Source organism: Tympanuchus pallidicinctus, unplaced genomic scaffold (genome assembly GCF_026119805.1).
Source record: "Tympanuchus pallidicinctus isolate F22 unplaced genomic scaffold, pur_lepc_1.0 scaffold36, whole genome shotgun sequence".
Classification (NCBI taxonomy): Eukaryota; Metazoa; Chordata; class Aves; order Galliformes; family Phasianidae; genus Tympanuchus; species Tympanuchus pallidicinctus.
Genome location: NW_026294754.1, coordinates 1796735 through 1811253, shown reverse-complemented (window position 1 = coordinate 1811253; position 14519 = coordinate 1796735). Strand labels below are relative to the sequence as shown.

The window sequence follows — 14519 nt, the reverse complement described above, 5'->3', positions numbered from 1 at the left end:
TTGGTTATTAATGCCTGTTTTGTGCTCAGCTCAGCTCCCTGACAGCCTTCAGGTCCAGCAGGCAGAGCTGAGGTGAGGACAGGAACACCGTGACCTTGCTAAGAGCAGCTGGATGCAGACAGGGCTGTGCTGTCCCCCCACTGTGCACTGCTGCCAGAAGCACCCTGTGACACCCAGGGACTGTTTTGTGCAGGGGGAGAGAGCACAGACCTTGTTTACAGTGGTTGCAGAGCACGACAGTGAGCAAACACACCACTCTCATGTGCTACCACTGAAGCATTTCAGATGTTTTCGTGCTTTCAAGCTGGGAATTCGTTGGCTGAAAACCTGAGGTGAACCTTTTCATTGCACTTGGTTTTCCAACCCCGGGAGAGGAAAAATGGCTCCAAACAAGTCACAAATAATAACATACTTTTTTTATCTGGGAGGACAAAGGTGTGAAGTGCTTTATCCAACCCCTGCCCCTGCTGTGGATGTCACTTTGGGCACCTTCTTGGACGCTTTCTTCCCTGGCAGCAGCAGCTGTTTTGATCTCCTCTGCTTGGAAGCTGCAAGAAGTGCTTTGACCACAGGTACCTCATCCCAAAGCCTGGTTGTGCCCGGGTCCAGCTCCTTGCTGGTCTCAAACACCTCCTGGAGCTCCTCCATCAGCCTCAGTGCTTCCCGGTACGTCTTTGGGCTGCATTTCCTCTTCTGCAAAGCAGACGCTGGAAAAGGTGCAAGCAGAGCACTGGTTTCTCTCAATCATAGCTCCCCAACATTTGAGTTTCCCTCCTGCTTCCCTGTATGCCAGCAGCCCCAGCCCTCCCATCTTAACAGCAGAGGGGATGGGGAGAGGGATGGCAGCAATCTTGAGCAATCTCAGAGTGCAGACAGGTGTCTGTGAGGCTGCAGGGCTGGATTCAAGCCAGGCAGTGGGTTTTGTTAGAGACTGCAGAATGTGTGACTCAATTTCTACTTTTTCCACCACTCTTTCCCCAGCCAGTGCAGGGAAAAGAAAAGCACTGAGGAGCAGCCAGGTGGTGGGCTTGTACTAGCAGCTCAGGATTGTACCACCATAGGGGCTGCGACAGAGATCAAACTTGGCCAGCACTCAGAGCCCCACTGCTTCATCTCAGGGGCAAATAGATGCTTTAAGATTCTCCCCAACAGACAGGTTTGGGGTAGAGTTTGGCTGTGCAGCCAAGAGACTGCAGCAGTGTCTGCTTTGCATTTACTCCTCTGTCAGCCCATAGCTAGAGAACATCAGTGTCCAGTGTTTTTGGCTGAGGGGGTCAGAAACATGGGATGAGGTTGCAGCAATACGGAGTGCCTCCGTTCCCCGTTACTGGGAGTTAGGGCTGAGCTCAGGAACAGCCTCATCCTGCCTCTATAGTGACATGAAGAGCAGAGATGGGGGGCATGAGAACATACCCAAGGGGACACTGGTGACAGTTGAGGTGTTTCTCATGGCCACCAGGATTCTTTCCAGGACTTCTGCTTTTGTCTTTCTAGCAGGAGGGTCAGGCATCCTGCAACGCTGTGAGGAAGAGAGGAGGCTGCAGCATGCCTTCCTCCTGGGTGATGCTCCTCCACCTCCTTCTCCTGCCCCTCTCCCAGACTAACAATGCTGAAAAACCCTGGAGATGTGGCACTTGGGGACACGGTCAGTGGAGGATGGTGGGGATGGCTTGGGGATCTCTGAGGTCTTTTCCAACCAGAATGATTCTATGATTCAAAGCCCGTGCTTCTGCAGGAGGTGGTTGGGAACACTTTCTTTTGGACCAACTGATCCATTTTAAACTCTGACTGAAGACTGTAAGTGTATAAAGCAACACTGAAGAAGCTTTCCAAGACCCCAAAGCTTCATCATGGCTGCAGGGACTGTCAGTTTATCACAACCCCTGCTCCTTGCCACCCTTTGCAGCACATGGGTTGGGGTAGATACAACTTCCAGACACCAACACCAGTGCAAGTGTTCTCTCCCTCCAGAGCTTGGGCTCGTCACCTTTTTGTGAGGCACATAGGGCTTCTGCACGCTGTCCAGTCGTGGCTTGGCATCCCGGTACACCAGGGGGTGCTTCAGGACATAGTAGAGAGCCTGCACATTCTTCTGTATCCCTGTGAACCAAAGGGAAAACGGGACATCAGCAGCTTTTTGGTGCTTCTTTCTTGGGCAGAGCAGATTACACTGCTCATCAACCTGCCAAGGGTTTTCTAAGCAAGGGCCCCCAGCCCTCTTCACTCACCAACTGGCTCAATAAAATCTGGGTCAGTGTCTCCACCGAGCAGCTCCTCATAGCCCTTGTACCACTCTGGAACAGCCCAGGAGCTGCCTTCCACCCTCTGCTTGCTCCTCTGTTCCAGCCTGTCCTCTGCCAGCAAAGGCTTGGAGTCATCCTCCACCTCAAAGCAGCAAAAGAAAGGACTTGGCAGCAGCACTTGGCCACCAGTGCAGGTGATGAGGTCAGCCAGAGCCTGTCCTGCTGTGAAGAGGTGCCTCCTGGTGGCACTGAGCCATGCAGTCACCACCTTGTCCCTATGTGCTTGGTGGAACCAGGCATGGGGGGGAAGGGGCCAGCCCCATCCCACTGCAAACTTCACAATCCCAAGGAAAATTGAACCCCAAAGATGCCGTGGTGAACAAGAAGAGAAAGTTTTCCTGCAGGTGCCGCAGGGACAATCTGTGCTTTCCTGTTAGCAGTCCCACACTTACATCCCTTGCAGTCAAGGGAGGATTATAAGCACTGGTGCTGTAAATACCTGCACAGCGATGGCCCAGCCTCACGCACCTGTGTCATGAAGAAGGCTTCAACGTCCTCCTGGGCTGTGCTGGGAGTCCTGGGATCAAATTCCCCATGCCCCACTGCTGGCGTGGAGCTGATGGGAGGCAGTGGCTGGGGTGAGATCAGAGGTGCAACTCCTCCTGCAGCCTCTGCCATGGCTGGGAGTGGTTTCCAGATGAAGGTTTCAGCAGGAGCTTCCAGCATCAGTGGCTGCTTCTCGACTTTGGGGAGATGAGAGGAGACCTGAGAGGACACAGCAGTGTTCATGCACGATGCTGTGAGCATCAGCCTTGGGTTGGACCCCACTGCTGGAGGCTATTTCTTAGGGGACAGGGATCCCCCAGCTGCAGGGACACTCCACAGCAGCTTCATTTCCCCAGCAATTGGCCCTTTAGCTGATGGGCAGGGCTGGAGCCAAAGTCTCTGTTCTGAATCCTGTGTGGGCATGGAGGAAAGAATTGAGAAGTGAGAACCCTCCCCACCCCTTCCCTTCCTCCATCCTACCAACCCCATGGGGATCCACACAGCCCACGAGCTCTTCCCTTACCCCAGTAATCTGGGTCCCAGGCAATCCTACCCCAAATACTGCAGCCATGGTTCAGTCCCTGCCTTAGGACAAAGCCTGCTTGCAGCCTGCCCTGCCTCACCTTGCGGCTGGCTTTGAGAGGGATGGAGAAGTGCCACCTCCTCACAGCTGGGCTCTTGTGGTGAACAAGTTGAATCCCCAACTTCTGCTGGAGGAGCCGGGTCAGCAGAGGTGGGTGCCCTGTAAGAAGCAAGGTTGCATGAGGGCTGCAAGCAGCAAAATTTAGCCTAAAGCTGCACTACCGCAGTCATGGTTGGGCTGTTGGGTTCCAGTGGGACCAGGAGCAGCAGCAGGGCACTGCAAACAGGGCATTGCTGTTTGCTTTGCACTTTAGCAAGGATTAAAAAGCATCTCCTTGGGGACCTGGGCCAGCACAACAGCATCCAAACACTGAATGAGAAGGGAGTCCCTGTCCCAGAGAGGGAACTGCACCCACTCTGGGAAACCCCAAGGACCAGCTCATACTGTACCACTGCGGGTGGTGGTAAGAGGGTTGTTGTGAAATGTCAGCTGCTTCAGACGTGGGAAGAAAGCCACGGGTAAGAGGGCTGTCTCGTCCATAATCTGCAAGATAAAACAGTTTGCCATTTCATTTTACTCTGAGCAGCTGCCACTGAGCTGAGGCTGTAGAGTTTCCTCCCAATCCTACTAAAATATGTCCCTCTGATGTAGTGGGCAGGAGCCAAAAGCACCAGGAAGGGGAGGTTAAGTGAATGTGGGGCACACTGAGAGCATCACCTTCCACTGGGCAGCTCCAGCAAAGGCAGGCCTTCATATCCCCCATTTCCTGATGAAATCCCCTATTCTGGAGAATAGTGATGAATTCTCAGGGTGATAAGGCACCTATCGCATAGGTACCCATTGCTGGCAGTGCCCCAAAGCCAAGCTGGATTTTGGGCACCTAGGTTATGATTCTATGATGATGTGCAGGTGTCTAGACAACCTGAGAGCAATTCAGCTGCCTAACAGGTGCCCTGTCCCACCTGAGAGATGCTGGGTATCTGAGATGGACACAGGGGTTGGAGAGAGCTCTGCAGCAGAGGCCAGGGTATCTCCAGGAGGACAAACCCCAGCTTCAGACAGCTGAATCTCTGCACCTATCCAGAGACACAGGGCCCAAATCACCTTGTTGAAGGCCAGGCTGAGATGTTCCAGTACAGGAAAGAGAGCACAAATGTCTCTGCAAGTGGAAAGAGCAGGCAGAGTCTTCAAGGCAGATGTGTCTCCCTCCCAGGGAGCAGCCTAAAAAGAGGAGGAAGAGGGTGAGATGCTCCAGAGGCTCTCGAGGACGTGGCAACATCTCCATGTGCTCAGTGCGTGTTGAGATTGGTGCTTCCCCAACTGCTGCCTGCTGTGCTCTAGGAAAGGGGCAAATCAGCACAGACAGCCCATGCATCAGGATACCATCCTTCAGAGCCCAAACACAACTGGAATCTGAATGAACGAACTCCAGGCTCCTGAGCTTCAGTCTCCACCTGAGTTGCAGAGCACACAGGAAGGATATGTTTGAGTGTTTTCATTGGCAAAGTTTAAGCTCAGATCTATCTTGGTTAAGTGAAAACTTGTTCCTGACCTCCCCGATGACAGACAATACTTACTTGCAGCACTCAGTGTAACTTGCCAAACTGATGGGCTTTCATGCAAACTCTGCTGAGAGAGGCAACGGGAAGTTTTGGAACCCACACCTCAAACCACAGCTCAGCCAATGGTTCTTACCAGCATTGGGCATCCCTGAGAGTCAGAATTAAACACGACCTCTGCAACAAAACACAAGCAAAGTGAAGGTTTTGATGTCCAGTACATGAAGCTGAGCACTGGGCCGGCCCCAACCGTGGCAAGGTTGGGATTGCTCTGGAAAAGCAAGTTAGCATCAGGCAGGAACTGGCTGGGTGGCAAAATGTGCTCCAGGTAAGGGGAAATTTGTGTCCATTAAGCACCCAGTAGCACAGGTTAGCTAAGATGTCACAAACAGTGCCATATGTCTTTCCTTCACTGTTTTGTCAAGCAGCTTCACTCGCTAGTAAACACCCCGCAGATCTGGAAAGGTTTCCCTCTGATGTAACTGAGCCCTCTCCCACTGTAACATCTTGCAGTATCAGCAAGGGCAGGGAGAGGCGTGTGCTGCTCACCAGTCCTGTCTGGAGCCCCGTTGTTCTGTAACACGGTGTCTTCAAGCTGACCTTTCTTCGTTTCCAGCTCTGCTGGCACCTCCTTGCCCTCACGCTGCGACGGCTGGGGCTGCTGCCAGAGGCTGCTCAGACACTGGTACCACTCTGTCCTGAAGCTGCCATCGTCCGGCGTAGGGTGGAGGGAGAACTGCATTCTCTCTGCTTGGTGCAGGTAGGGGACTGCTGAAATCCTGTTTCTGTCCAGATTCAGTTCCCTCAGGCTATCGGAAGAGGGAACGTATGGGAAACTCCACTTTTGCTTTCAGTGTTCACACAGCCATCTGTTCATCCTGGCTCTCGAGCTGCCTCCTGGCCGGGCAGCCCAGCAGTACTGCAGAACTGCACTGACACCTTCGTTCTGCTGCCCCATTCCCCCTCCTCCTGACAAATGAAATCCTACCTGTAGGCTCAGTCCAACAGTACCCCTAAAGCCCAACACTTCAGGCCCCCACCCCAGCCCGTGGGTCACCTCGCTGAAGCTCATCTCTTGTTGAGAGTTTAACAGACAAGGAGACACCCTAGCAGCTCGTTAAATCACCCACGGCTCTGAAGAGCTGTGGTCCTACTGGGGTCCCCTAACAACATTCCCCCTTTCCACAGAACCATAACATCACCAGTGCCTGGAGTCACAAGAAAACTTAGAAAGCCAAATCTCTGCATGCCAGCCCCCAGCCTCACGATGAGCAATGTGACATTTCCCCCAGGAATATCTTGGCAGAGCTGACAGTGCAAAGTGCCACCTTTGTGTCACCAGGTGCACTGTACACAAGCCCACCACAGCTCGGCTGAGCTGCCCCTTCCTCTCCTCTCTGGCTGAATCATAAAAGCTGACATTAAGGAAGGGAAGTTGATCTGCAGCCTCTCCTTGCGCTGCTGCACTGACAGAAAGGACAAATTGGAGCAAAGAAGGGAAAAATGGAGAAAGCTGTTTCTCAAATCAGACCCAGAGATCAGCAGACACCTGGGGCAGGGTCTGAGTTCCAGCCATCTGCTGGCTTTGGCCCGCCTGTGTTTTGCAGCAGGCCCTTTGCTATTGTTCAGTGCCATTTGCAACGCTAAAGAGAGTAAACAGGGAAGTATCTGAGTGAATCACAAAGATTTTGTTTTCCATTTTAAGGCTGTTTCCGTGCAGCAGCTGACAGCTGACAGCCCCAAAAGCTAGCACTGTCTGCTGCCAGGTTCCTGCTTACCTGCGGAGATGAGACAGGCTCACAAAGACACCCGGCTCTGACAGACTGTTGTCATCCAGCAGCAAGACCTCTAGAGACTGAAATCTCAAATGAGCAGAGCTGTGAATACAAAGAGCCTCATTAATAACACAGTCAAGCAAAGACAGGTGAAAAACACATCCTCTGCTGTCACTGAGAGATGTGTGTGCTTGCTTTGCTGGGAGACAGGGCAGGGGCTGCTGGCATTTTTGAAATAGAAAACTGCTAACCTACCTAAACTCGAATCAGCCTGAAAAGACCATCTAGCTCAGTGCCTTATCTCCAACCATGGCAAAAACAGCAGGGGCCTTGGCATGGTGGCTGTGCTTAAGCTACTGGGAAGGCTCTAATGAACGAGGTATAAACAGCAACCTGCTCCTGTGGCTTGGCCAGCAGACGGAGCTGCTGAATCTCTGAGTCCCTCTCTGCCTCCAAGGACAGAAGATGTGCTGGGTGAGCACGGTCCCAGCTCAAAGCATCAGGTCAGCCCCGTGGCCCCAGCATCCCACCCCCTTGTGAAACCCCCAGGCAGCTCAGGAACCAAACCAAAGCTTGTGCACTTACCCCCAGGAGCCCGCCAGGTCTGCAGGCAGAGACCGAAGCCTGTTGGCTGTCAAGCGAAGGACCTTGAGCTGGGACAGACCTCCCAACATCCAAACGTCTTCAGGGGATAAATTATTGTAGGAGAGATCCAGATCCTGAAGGAAACAAAGAACAAGACAGCTGGCTTTACTGAGGGCGATACTGAATGCTTTCCTCTGTGCTACAGGGGCAGTTTTTTGGAGACATTGCAATGGGTTGCGTTTCCCTGACAGGAGCTCCAAGCTCTTTCCAAACCAATTGAATTTTCCAATCAATCTTTTCAGCGCTGTGCCATCTTCTCCAGGTCATCAGCAAGCAGGATCTCAGAACACCAGACATCAATAAAGCTGGGATCCGTGAAGGTATCTTAGGAAGGGGAGTTTTGATGGAGAATAACACACAGATGGGCCCCATCCCTACCTTTCACAGCTGATGCCAGCAACCAGGCCGCTTGCTCAGGGATGGAGAGGACTGGAAATTTGGTTCTCCAACACCCAGAGCTGTGCCCACAGACTGAGACAAACCCTGAGTGAGTGGCCAAGAGTACATGGGAGACGTGCAGAAGCTCTCCTGTGTTTTCAAGGATTTGGGGACCTCCCAAAGCCTGTAGGAAGGAGGGAGGTCAGAACCACAGCAGCAAGATGAGCCCTGCTGTTAGAGCCTACGGAGCTTGCAGCTGAGCTGCAAACCATTCTGTGAACGAGTCAAGAAAGAAGTCCTTAAGACAAAACTTTCCATCCAGCAGCTATCTGAAATTCTGCATCCAGTAGGAGACAGAAATCCAGGCAGGAAAATCAATGAAGAGAGCAAGTTCTCTGCAAGAGAGACCCACTAAAAGCTGGAGGGGGAGGACAAACTACAGCCAGCATCCCAAGCGTGTTTTTTGCTCTTAGGATCCATTTTCTCTCTTTTTCACATGAACAAACTAACCAACCAAGTTACCAATCTGCTGTGTTAGAGAGGCAGCCCATAATTCATAGAAACCATGGATATCTGGAGATGGGGAGGTAAAGAGTGGCATGGAGGAGGATGGAGATCTGCCAGCCATCCTACAGCACTGTGTGAAGGATGACACTGGTGACTGACAGCTGGCACTGGGGTGACCCCAGAACCTCAGGGTGAGGACCCATGAGGAGTAAAAGCAGGGCAGGGGGTGAGGAGAACAACAGGATCTACAGTGGGGACTCCACGATGGACTGAGTGGAGAGGATCCTACAGCACAGAGAGGTGGTCTGTTATGGGGAAATAAGGAGTCCTGTGGCAAAAAGGGCTGAGCAGTGGCCATCTGTGAGGGACGGCTGTGAAAGAAGCAAAATGTGCAGATCCCTGAGGGACAACAGCAAGGGCATCCCAGATTTAAAGGAAGCAGGAAGAGAGGATCACCCTACAGCTTCAGAGAACTCACACTGAAGGGGCACACATCCATGCTACGTGTAGGGGGGAGATGAAGAGGTCTCAGGTCTCTCTCAACTTACTTCTAAATGCCTGAACTCTCCAGGAGTGATTTTCAGGTTTCTCAGTCCATTCAGTGAAAGTTCCAGCTCTCGCAGCCCTGGAAACTTCCGAAATGGTTCTGCAAGAATGAAAGAGGAAACATTTTAGCAGTAAGAACAAGCCAGGTCCTGTCCAGGTCTGGGATGGACCAAAACCAGCCTGAACAAGCAGGATACTGTAACATTGGAGCATTATTGGAGCGGGCTAGAAAGAAAATGCCAGCTCCATTGGACAATTGTCCCTACAACATCTAGCTTGTTTTCTTGCCTTGGTTTCCCACCCAGATTGGATTAGTGCTTGAAGCCACGGGCAGCACACTGAGCTTTATGTGTCTTACTAGTTAGAAACACATCTTCCATCTTGACTGAGCTCGTGTCATTGGATTGGATTCACCTCTCAGCTCTACCACTACACTTCTGAGCTGTCGGGTCATTTCTTCACTCAGTGTTTCAATGTATTAAGTGGGGATTTTCTTTGCAAAGAGCTTTGCTTTCCAATAACAAAACAGACACCACAGCAGCACACAATGACCATCCCTACAGATGATAACGTCAGCAGGGAGTTGGTGCAAGGATTTCAGCTGATTTTAGACAAGCATCAGCCACCCTAGCTTGAAAAGCAGGGTTTTTTGGCAGTGCAATCCCTTACCTAAAGTCAGCAGGTTCTCAGCAGCGTTTATAAAAGCAACACAATCAAATTTCTCAAAATCATCTTCTTTAGCCTGAAAGATACATTTAAACACACACAGATAGAGCTCTGGCTGTACACGGATCTGAAAGAGCTGAGTCTTTCTGTTTCTCACAATGCCTGAATCACAGCACTTCATTACATCTCCCATTGGTTGTCTGATGATGGAGAGAGCATAGGGGGGAAGCACAGCTGATTTGGTGGCTGGCATCCAGAAGACCTGGACTACCTGAGCTCCAAAGCAAAACCCCCTCTGTGCTCTCACTGCTGCCCACATATGGCCCATCAAACTCAGCCACTCTCCAGCACATCTGTCCTTCACAGCAACAGCCCAGAACCCTACAAAACACACCACGAAGCTATCAGCACCCTCAGATCCTTTTGTCTTTGTCCCCAGCCCAAATACAAGTTGCTGCTGAAGTCAAACTACCGTAGCTGAGAGAAACATCCACAGAACCAGAGTGAAGTGGGTGTAAATGGGGAACTACACCTGGTGATGACCATCACCATTTGATTATGAAGACATGAGCCAAAGTTTCACAAGGCAAATCATTCAGGCCTGTTTACAGCTGGCTGGCTCACCCTCCTGTGCAGGAAATATCCTAGAATCAAAGGAAAACCCTGCAGTGGAAGGGCCCTGCAAGGATCACTGAGTATAAATGTGCATGCTGCTAACATGCTTTTTCTGAACTCTGCACACTTATGTGCTGGTATGGTTGGGTTGGTTTCTTTTTCAATTTTTAAGGCAGTCTGTTCACATTTATGGAGCCTCCAGTACTCACAGAGACCAGATTTTGGCCGCTTATGTTCACAGAGCACAGGTCAGAAGGGTTCTTCAAACAGTGGTGCTTCATCTGGAGGGAAAAAAAACAAAACCAAACACAAAGGTGAAGCCCTGCAAAATGTCCACGAGCAACTTTTCTCATCCTGGAACCTGGACTCCAAAAGCAGACCTGAAATTGTTTCCTCCCTCACCAAGTGATTCCCTCACGTTGTGCTTTGGGTCACAGCAAGAGGGGAGAAAACGTCAGGGGGATGGGGAAGAGAGAGGCACTCACCAGAAATGGCTCATCCAGGATATGGTTTTCATCGTTTCCTTGTGCAGAAACAGCACTTGGAGGCTTCCTCCTCTCCTCTGGTGGCTCCTTGGTGGCTCCTTGCTCAGCCCAGGGCTGTGGGGTGGCTGTGGGTGCCAGCAGACGGCGCCCAGCCCCTGGGACAACAACACAACAAAGCAGAGGAGGTGGCAAGGTGAGTTTGCAATGCTCTCACTGTGCTTTTCTCAAAGGGGCTCAACTCCACCTGATGGTTCAACCCAGCAACGAAACCCATCATTTTAAATTCAACCTTTTTTTTTTTAATGAATAATTGAATCACAGGATCTCTAAGGATGGGAAAGACCTCTAAGACCACCAAGTCCAACCAGTCCCCACTGACCAATGTCCCTTAGTGCCACATCCCCATGATTCTGGAACACCCCCATAGGCTCCTCCACTCCCTGGGCAGCTGTGCCACTGCCTGACCTTGCAGAGAAGATTTTTTTCCTAATACTTAACATGAACACTAGAATATAAGCTAAATTGGTAACCATATACTTAAGACAGCAACATAAAGCTGTAGCCACAGCCAAGCAAGTCCAATCTCCCTCCCAGAACAAGACTATCAGCAACACTAGATCAGCCAGTGGTGACTTTGTCCAGCAATTTCATCACCTCCCAAGGCAATTCTAGCTGCAAACATCCCTGCTCACTGCAGAGGAGTGGGACCAGATGGATTTCAAAGGTCCCTTCCAACTCAAACGATTCTGTGATTCCAACTCAGCATGCACCTCCTCCAGAAGTTACAAGTTGCAATTTTTGACCTCCTTATGCTGCCTGCCACTATTAAGAATTGAGTCTGGTTTCATTCATTCCAGCTTTCTTTGCAGCTGTAAGCACCAAGCTGTTCTCATACTCCTCCTGGCAAGATAAAACAAGCCCAGTGCTCTCAGCTTCTCCTCCAAGATCACGTGCCCCAGCCCCCTGACCAGCCTGGTACACCTCTCCCCTATTTCCCAACCATCAGAAGATATTTCTACCATTATTTCTAAGCACTTCACAGATGTTCCTCTCAAACACAAAGAATCTCTACCTCAGAACAGCTGATGGAGAGCTGCACGGTGCTATCCACGTGCCCATCATGCTGAGACATATGCTGGAGCACATATTTAACACACATCCATTTCAATTCAGTTTTAATCGATTTTAAGACTTTTTAGGCACAGCTTTAAGTTCTCTGGGTTATCCACTATGAAGTTGATACAGAAAACCAGCGCTGAATATTCTCTCTAACTGGCCCACAACCCCATGGAAGGCAGATCTGCCCACGTGGACACAACACGAGCTACAGGATGACTTTGCCAGCAGCTCCACAAGAAGTGTCACCTCTCCTGTTGCACAAAATGTTCCTGGCAGGAAAGCAGTTAGCCACATAATTGCTCCCATCAGCCATTTTGTAGAGTCCTGTTGTAGCCATCTTGACTGCAGCACACCTGGAAAGAATGGGAAACAAATACGTGGGTTAGTTTTTTCACTGCTTCTAGTACGACCTTGCTTTAAGCAGCTAAGTGGAAGGGTAGTCATGAATCAGCTTGTACACTAAGGAGCACTGTTAGTGACACACAAAGAGCATCACTGCTCTTAAAATAGAGGAGTAAATGAGGCAGTACATGGATGTACATGATTTTCCACTTCAGGACAGCAAGATGCTGTGTGTGAGTCACAGAATCACAGAATTGTAGGGGTTGGAAGGGACCTCCAGAGCTCATGGAGTCCAACCCCCTGCCAAAGCAGGTTCCCTACAGCAGGTCACACAGGTCGGCATCCAGGCAGGTCTTGAACATCTCCAGAGCAGGAGACTCCACCACCTCCCTGCATCCTGTTCCAGTGCTCCTCCCCTCACTGCACAGCCGTTCCTTCGCACATTGCTGCACAACTTCCTATGCTGCAGTTTCCAGCCGTTTCCCCTTGTCCTGTCTCCACTCCCCACTGAACAGAGTCCATCCTCGCCATTCTGCCCCCCACACCTCAGATGCTGATAGACCTGGATCAGGTCCCCTCTCAGCCTTCTTTTCTCCAGGCTGAACAGACCCAGCTCACTCAGCCTATCCTCATAGCAGAGATGCTCCAGGCCCCTCACCATCTTGGTGGCCCTCCGCTGGACTCTTCCCAAGAGATCCCTGTCTGTTTTGTGCTGGGGAGCCCAGAACTGGACGCAGTGCTCCAGATGAGGCCTCAGCAGGGCAGAGCAGAGGGGGAGGATCGCCTCCCTTGACCTGCTGGCCACGCTCTTTTTAATGCATCCCAGGATGCCATTGGCCCTCTTGGCCACAAGGGCACACTGCTGGCTCATGGCAACCTGTCGCCCCCCAGGTCCCTCTCCGCAGAGCTCCCCTCCAGCAGCTCATCCCCCAACCTGTACCAGTGCATGCCATTATTCCTCCCCAGATGCAAGATTCTACACTTGCTTCTGTTAAACCTCATCCGGTTTTTTACTGCCCAGCTTTCAGCCTGTCCAGGTCTCGCTGAATGGCAGAACGGCCTTCAGGCTGTCAGCCAACCCTCCCAACTTCGTACCATCACAAACTTGCTGAGGGTGGCCACCATCCTCTCATCAAGGTCACTACTGAAGATGTTGAACAAGGACCCAGCACAGAGCCCTGAGGAACACCGCTAGCTACAGGCCTCCAACCAGACTCTGCACCACCAATGACAACCCTCTGCGCTCTGCCAGTCAGCCAGTTTTTAACCCACCTCACTGTGGGGGTCAGGCTGTGTGGACGATGGTTTGTGGGATTTTTGCTTCATCCATCAGAAACACAGAACTGTTAAGGCTGGAAAAGATCACTACGATCATCAATTCCAACCATCAACCCACAGCTATCATGCCTACCTTCCTTCCTCCTGCCCCTTTCTACTGTGATCTGAGAAGGCTCTGGGATACAGATCTCACACCTTCTCAACCCCACAACTTTGGAGGTGCTCTGTCAGCAGTTAACACTTTTATCCTGGAGACCCTTAAAGAATGCCTTCATTGAGATGGAGATGCTGTGGATTTTGTCACTGTGTGTGCACGAGGTCCTTCCAACCCCTGTGTCCATGCACAGGCAGCAGCCTCCCATCTTGTAGCATGAAGAGGTGACAATCTCCAGGTGTCACCATAATGGTATCTCCACACCTTCTCTGACACCCCACAGCACAGCTTAACTACAGTGTTCACATATGGTGATGGCACCTGGGACAACAGTCACCTGCTGTGTTATGGGCAGTGAAATGTTGGCACTGGGAGGCACACACTGACACACAGGTGGATCCTACATCCATCTACACAACCCCTCCAGCTGCGCTCCACACACGTACCCCATTCGTTAAGGTTGGAAAGGCCACTAAGATCATCCAGCCCAACCATCTACTCATGCTTCTGACCACTGTAGACCATGTGCCATAGCTCCACAGTTCTGGAACACCTCCATGAGAGGCAGTGACTCTACCACATCCCTGTGCCATCTCTTTCTGAGAAGAAATGTTTCCTAGCATCCAACCTAAACCTTGAGGCAACTTGAGGCCACCACCTCTTTGTCCTATTGCTGTCGACTGGGAGCAGATGCAGACCCCTCCTCACCACAGTCTCCCTTCAGGAGTTGGAAGGAGCTCAGGTCACCCCTGAGCCTCCTCTTCTCCAGACTGAACCTCCACTCCAGGCCCAGCAGCCCCCTCTCCCTCAGCGGAGTACCTCCAGGCCTCATCCCCACACACACTCAACATGCACAGCCCTGAGCAATCTCTTCCAAAGCCTCCTGCTCTCCACGCTCGTCAGAGCAGCTCCAGGCCTCACCCCGTGTCCCTGTGCCCCCCGCCCCATCCTCCTGCGCGCTCTCCCCGCGGCCTCCTCGCCATCTTCCCCTCAGCGCCGCGCCGTCTCCATGGCAACCACGGAGGCACGGAGCGGGACTACAACTCCCAGCACGCTCCGCGCTTCCCGCCGCCGCCCG

At 51.7% G+C, this 14519-nt stretch overlaps 1 protein-coding gene across 1 annotated transcript; it reads right to left on the bottom strand.

Annotated features, from left to right (window-relative positions):
• Nucleotides 1-420: 420 nt before the first annotated feature.
• On the bottom strand, nt 421-14424 carry XRRA1 (X-ray radiation resistance associated 1). Its single transcript, XM_052699419.1, has 18 exons — nt 14363-14424; nt 11914-12020; nt 10549-10703; nt 10273-10344; nt 9452-9524; nt 8785-8882; nt 7292-7425; nt 6710-6808; nt 5481-5740; nt 5068-5108; nt 4477-4593; nt 3822-3915; nt 3413-3531; nt 2772-3008; nt 2229-2385; nt 1988-2100; nt 1414-1519; nt 421-707 (listed from the first exon to the last, which is right to left on the bottom strand). The coding sequence occupies exons 1-18, from the start codon at nt 14422-14424 to the stop codon at nt 448-450; spliced, it is 2304 nt and encodes a 767-aa protein (XP_052555379.1). The 3' UTR covers nt 421-447.
• Between the last annotated feature and the right edge of the window lie 95 nt (nt 14425-14519).